Source organism: Mastomys coucha, unplaced genomic scaffold (assembly GCF_008632895.1).
Source record: "Mastomys coucha isolate ucsf_1 unplaced genomic scaffold, UCSF_Mcou_1 pScaffold22, whole genome shotgun sequence".
NCBI classification, from domain to species: Eukaryota; Metazoa; Chordata; class Mammalia; order Rodentia; family Muridae; genus Mastomys; species Mastomys coucha.
In genome coordinates this window covers 114,370,843-114,377,238 of record NW_022196905.1, presented here as the reverse complement: position 1 = coordinate 114,377,238, position 6,396 = coordinate 114,370,843, and the positions used below count along the sequence as shown (strand labels likewise).

General features: G+C 47.0%; 2 protein-coding genes across 3 annotated transcripts in view; one reads left to right on the top strand and one right to left on the bottom strand.

The window, feature by feature from the left end:
- Positions 1 to 6,396, top strand: part of LOC116068328 (2'-5'-oligoadenylate synthase 1A-like) — an 82,156-nt gene that overhangs the window by 44,145 nt on the left and 31,615 nt on the right. The window contains exon 3 of the mRNA XM_031337694.1: positions 2,888 to 2,900. Coding sequence (XP_031193554.1) covers positions 2,888 to 2,900 — 13 coding nt within the window. The remainder of the gene's footprint in view (positions 1 to 2,887; positions 2,901 to 6,396) is intronic.
- The window catches only part of LOC116068332 (inactive 2'-5' oligoadenylate synthetase 1C-like), an 11,044-nt gene continuing 7,214 nt past the window's right edge, over positions 2,567 to 6,396 (bottom strand). Inside the window, exons 1-3 of one of the 2 annotated variants that reach the window (XM_031337699.1) lie at positions 5,455 to 5,754; positions 4,659 to 4,812; positions 2,567 to 2,951 (exon numbers count right to left, since the gene is read on the bottom strand). In XM_031337699.1, the coding sequence (XP_031193559.1) occupies positions 2,913 to 2,951; positions 4,659 to 4,812; positions 5,455 to 5,684 (423 nt within the window). In that variant the 5' untranslated portion in view covers positions 5,685 to 5,754 and the 3' untranslated portion in view covers positions 2,567 to 2,912. Of the gene's footprint in view, positions 2,952 to 4,658; positions 4,813 to 5,454; positions 5,755 to 6,396 lie in introns of those variants that run through there. The other variant, XM_031337698.1, reaches the window with a different exon arrangement.

The window sequence follows — 6,396 nt, the reverse complement described above, 5'->3', positions numbered from 1 at the left end:
AACAAAAACAAAAAACAAAAAACAAAAAAAAACAAAAAACAAAAAAAAAACCCTTTGATTGTCTCCTAGATTTTTAACAATAAAACACGCGCACACACACACACACACACACACACACACACACACACACACACACAGATAAAACATGAAGAGCAGATGAGAGAAATCCAGAAGATGGTAGGCACCGGTTTCAGCACAGTTGTAGTGGATTCATCACAGGCCATTGGTCCGTGCTGGATATTATAATGAGCTGTCTGCAAGGTTAATGCTAGCTTGTAGGTCAGACTTCGAGTCTCAAAGATCTGTGGCTTCTCAGATGCACACACATAATGTGGCTATCATCTAAGACATCATCCAGGACAGTCTCTCTGCCCTCTACCCCCATCTCCTTCTGTCTGTCCATACAGGACAAAGGTTTCACTTTTTTTTTTTTAAGATTTATTTATTAATTATATGTAAGTACACTGTAGCTGTCTTCAGACAGTTTTTTTTTTCTTGCTCTGGCCCCACTCACTCACTGTAGCTGTCTTCAGATACACCAGAAGATGGCATCAGATCTCATTACGGATGGTTGTGAGCCACCATGTGATTGCTGGGATTTGAACTCATGACCTTCGGAAGAGCAGTCGGCACTCTTAACCACTGAGCCATCTCACCAGCCCCCACATCTTTCTTTAATATGGGATCTCACTCCTTTGCCCAAGATGGATGTGAACTTGGGAATCTGCCCCATTGGCCTCCCAAATGCTGAGGTCGCAGGGGTGTGCCTCTCTCCCTAGCTGTAACCACCTGGGTTATCAATCAATTGCCAATCTGCACTTCAATAGCATCCAGTGTTGATTTGTGCCCAGGGCACACCCTCATGAGGGTGAGCTTGTTTCCATGCCAACCTCTCTTTGCCCAGCAGGAGTAGATGTTCATCATGGCCGGAGGCTCATGGCCTTTGTTTATTAGAATCCTCTCTGTATATCTGGGGGCTGTTTCAAAAGGGGCAAGACAGACTGGAATCCCTGAGCAGGATCACTGGGGTCCACTGACAGGGCAGATAAAGTACAAGACAGAGTGAGATTTGTTCTGTGGTCCAGGGGGCGTGCATCTTCGCACACACCGGGACACTGAGGCTTCTGGTCCTCAGGGATGGTTGAGTGAGAACTGAGTGTTTGGGGTGCTGACTTTGGCCAAGGACAAGAAAATGGTCTTCTGGCAGGAATCTGACATTGGCCATGACAAGAAAGTAAGCTCAGGCAGAAATCTGACATTAGGGCATAATAATGAAGTAACTTTTGGCAAGAACCTAACCTTAGGCTACAATAGGGACGTAGGTTAAGGCAGGAATTTTAATCTTGGGGTGGCACAAAAGAAGTAGACTTCAGGCAAGATTTTGGGCTTGGACAAGGAAGTGGGCTCAAGTATTTTGGTCATTATGACAAGCCCTTTTAAACAACTGTCATGAGAGTGATCACGGGACTCCACTTACTGGCTTGCTAGCTCCTTATTGTACTGCTCGCCCTTAATACCTGCATGTAATTAAAATGGTATAAAAATGGATTGAAAAAATAAAATTTGCCTTCAGTTTCAGAATGGACTGAGGTCATGCTACAAAGTTGTCTGTCTTTTGTTCTTTTTAATCCTCACTCCTGTGCTGTAGAACCTGTTGACTGACTGAGTGGGCTTGGTCAACTGAAGGAATGAGGGCCATGGAGACCCATCCCGCCCCGTTTATAGAGATTGAGAGTGGACACTGGAAGCAGGAGCAGAGGTTGGGAGCTGGTGGCTCTGAGCAATCCTGTGACTTTTTAGTGAGCAGCAGCCCAAGTGGACAGAGCACATATGGATTGTGGGGATTAACCTATTGTATTTATGTATTCACAAGATGCTGGTTCACGATCCTGACATCTGTATGAATGGTTGTGTGTGTGTGACTTCAGAACATGGGAGCTTGAGGCAGGTGGAGTTCTGTGAACTTTAGGCTAGGCATATAATAAGATCTAGTTGAAAGAAAAAAAAAGAATAAAAGAAAGAGGGACTGAGAGAGAATAATTAGTTTTGAGTTTGAGTCAGTGCATTGTGATTTAATTCAGTGCTTCAAATCTCATCTTCACACAGACAACTAAGTTTTAAAGTCATCATTGGCCACAGATTGCACACAATTTTGTTTTCCTGCACTACTGTGGCCCTCAGCCTGCATACTGCAGAATCAGCGAACCTTGATACACACTGGCCAGATTCCCAGGGCTCCAAGGTCACGTGCTGCTGGTGAACAGTTTTGGGGTGGGATGGGGAAGTCTAGAATCTTGTCATGGGAGCATGGACAGAAGGAGCCAAGGATTCTTGTCTCGGTTTCATGTAGAAGAGATCTGGAAGGATCCCAAGTTCACCCACAGTGAACACTGTAGCAGTTTGGTTCTGCACTGTCTATGGCTACTCGCCCAGTAACTGAACCCATGTAGAGATTGTAAGAAGTACTCAGTAAACCTAGTTCAACATGAAACACACACACACACACACACACACACACACACACACACACACACACTCCATCCTTCAGAGTACACACACACCCTCATAGCTTGCTGTGATTTATTATTGTGCATCAGACATTGGACAGAACCTCCCAACAGGTGGACAGGTAGAAGTCAAGCTTGAGTTTCTGCCTCTCCTTCTGAATCGCTCCTCTCTCAGAGAACTGTTGGTGGGTAAGGCAGATGAAGCAGGCTGTGAGGAAGACTGTCTGTGATGGGACAGGATGCAGGAGTGGAAGGCAGTGGTTAGAAGCTTGGAGTCTGATCACAGGTTGGACCCTCCCTGATTGGGGCCTTAGGCAGCTTTCTCCCCTTCTGGGCCAAGGGCCTGCAGCAGAGAAAGGATCTCCTATCCCTGACCTGAGAGCATCCTAACAGGTGGTTTGGCGCTCATAGAAGGACACAGTCCTGGGGAATCTCGGCCTTCATCTGCAATGGAAAACACAAAATCATGTCAGGGGCCTGCGTTGCTTCCAGGAGGGGGATGTAGATCATCCCTGAGAGTGGATACCATGACTGGACACTTGGAGCTCTCAGGAAAAGGGCCAGCACATTCCCAGGTTGGAAAGTTGGTCATCAGAATATCTTTTTTTGTTTTGTTTTGTTTTGTTTTCGAGACAGGGTTTCTCTGTGTAGCTTTGGCTGTCCTGGAACTCACTCTGTAGACCAGGCTGGCCTCAAACTCAGAAATCCACCTGCCTCTGCCTCCCAAGTGCTAGGATTAAAGGCATGTGACACCACCGCCTGGCTGGTCATCAGGATGTCATTATGGCTTAGCCCAATGAGGGTACATATGACCCCACAGGCAGGCCTTTCTTCATCAAGAGATCTGCCAATACAATGATCAAAGATTTTTATAATTATTGAATCCTTTCTTGTAATTACATTAATTAATTCAACTTAATCTTTCAAATCTATCTCAAAGCCTTTTTTTTTTCCATCTCTCTGACCCTAAAAAAAAATGAAGCTGCAAAGTAAATGTAGGCTACATGTGAAAAATAGGAATTATACTCTCAGAAAAAAGCATTAAGTTTTACTTCTGGTCTTCTAAAAAGTCAGTGTGTTGTCCATTCTGGGTGAAATTTGGACATTTTATATATAGCTAATGTGAAGTTACTATAATGTTGCTGACTCTTATTATAGGATGGCATTCTTTATTATAAGAGCATTAATAAAAAGGATATATATATACATATATACATGCATATATATTATTAAAGAAAGAGATCTGCCAAAGGAGAGATATGGCCTACTGATCTCTCTGCTGCAGGACAGCACTACAGGCCACTGTTCTCCCAGATGCCTCCCTCCATGTCGCCTCCCACTTCCTTCCTGACCTCCTGAGGTTTCTTCCCCACATCACTGCACCCATGTTCATCCTACCCTGAGGTCACACATGACATCATCAGTTCCCTAGCGTCAGACAGACCCTGTCCCAAGAGGGGAGAGGTCCAAGCTTAGGTCCCTCTGTGCCTCTGTGGCTGGGACACAGCCTGCTGAGTCCCATTGGCCACATGACAATGAGACAGGGAAGACGGGCTGCTTCATGGACACAACAATGACTTCAGAATCCACGGGATCCGAGGCCCACTACCCTCTATCTGAGTGTCCCTGAGGCAGAGGCCTCAGTTCTGCATCTCCTTTATACTCTGTCCATGAGTGTCCATGTGGGTGCATGTGTGTATGTGTGTATATATGCATGTGTGTATTTGTCTGTTTTCTTTGAGTGTGTTTGTGTGTACGAGTAAGTATTTTAGTTTGTGTAAATGTGAGTCCATGTGCCTGAGTGTGTAGTGTGTGAGCTTATGCATGTATGCACGTGTCCCTGTGTGTAATAACACACAGATGAAGGTTACAGGACAACATGGCGGATTTGGTTTTCTCCTCCTACCATATAGGTTCTAGGGATCAAAGCCAGGTCTTCAGTGTTGCCAGTGCCTTTACCCACTGAGCCCTCTTGCCAGCCCGTGATAGCTCTGAATGGTGCTAAAATGGCTATAAAAGGAGGCAAGCAGCTGGCACTCACAGGACTGTGGAGACCTTTAGCAAAAGACCACGACTCAATGAGAATATTCTCCAAATAGATGGAGTCACCGAAGCCATGTGCAGGGGGACAGGATGATGACAGGGTCTCACCGGCACACCCCAGGGGCCCACGAGGCATGTGTCACAGTTCCCAAAGGATGAGGACTGCAGCCAGCTAGCAGCCTCTTTGGCCAACAGCCCCCAGCCCAGTAGGTTGGTACCAGCTACGTTCCTTGTTGGGTCAGCTGGGTCCAGGATCACAGGCCTGCAGAGCAACATTTAGAGAACAGAATTGACCAGCTAGCTATTGTCACCGCTACAAGTCACTGCACAGGGCTAAGGGAGGAGCCCAGCAGAGCATCCCTATCCAAAGTTTGGCCAGAGTCCCTGCCCCACAACAAACAGCAAGCTTGGAGGGATCCTTGGGCATGGCCTGGAAAGACTGGGTTCCAATCCTCTACCCTTAATAGCTGTGTGTCCTGGGGCAGGTCCCTCAGGATCTCTGATCTGTGAGGAGTGTTAGACCAGCCAGGCTCAAAGGATGGAGTGTAAAAACTGAACAGGCCAGAGAATGAAGACATGTCACTCCCTAGAGTGACACAGTAGTCTATATTTACAGGTAATTGGTTCACTTGTCTTCTGTGCCTTGCTGTTCCTGTTCCCACTCCTGTCCTCCCCTTCCTTGGCTGATTGGTCTGGACAATGTCAGAGCCTTGGTCTCCTCATCTGCATACAACAGAGCCCTTTCCTGTCTCCCAGGGCTGTAGGGCATCATGTCAATCAGGTGACATCAGAACAGTGCCCAGTGAGGGAGATGCTGCATAGACACAGAGCCCCTACTTCCCCCTTTCCACACAAGTGCAGTCTGACACTTCATGGGGATCACAGCCATGTGGGGACAGACTACCTGTCTTTTTTGAGCTGTTGGTGCAGGTATTCAGAGACCTTCTTCTCTCTAAAGTCATAATACACTGTCCAGAAGATACAAAGCCACTTGTACTTGGTGACCAGTTCCAAGACAGTTTGGAAGCCCTGGGCTGTGTTGAATTCACAGTCTCTACTCCCACACTCCCAAGCATAGACTGTGAGCAGCTCCAGGGCGTACTGTGGGGGCAGCGGCACCCTCAGCTTCTCCATACACTAAGAAGAGAAAGGCAATGAGAAAAACAGAGATCTCAGCTGTTGTGTGGGGGCCACTTCTCACAGGCTCAATTCAGCTGCCACCTGATGATGTCATTACCGCTTTATTGTCACCCAGTCACACCCAGTCACTTAGATTCAGTCTATGGCCCCTCCTGTGCTACAGCCAAGAGCTGAGTGGTTGAGACTGACCCTGTGTGCTCCACACATTCACTAGCAGGCACAGGAGGAATTATGACACCATGAAGGACAGCTAGGAGTGAGGGTGGGGGTGGGGCATAAGGAGTGCTCACTATGGAAGTTTTCTCATGGTCTCTGAAGTAACTGGGAAGAGGCTAGGGAGATGGCTCAGGGGTAAAGTGCCTCCTTCCTTGTTCAGGGGTGAGAATTAGAGGTCAGATCCCCAGCATCTGCATGAGTGTCAGGCTCTTGATGAAGCTGACTCATGATCCTAGTTCAAGAGGATAGAGATGGGGCTCCCTGGGCTGTGTGACTGCCCAGAACTGCTGATCCAGCACACTGTGTGTCATGTGTGAGACCCATATAAGGTGGAGAGTGACTGAGGGTCAACCCTCATTCTCTGGCCTCTATATTCTTATGCACATACAAGCACACACAAATACACATGGTCCCATGAACAGATGTATACACATAAATACCTTACCACCATTTTTTTAAAAGCTCAAGAAAATACTGAGAAGTCACCCAT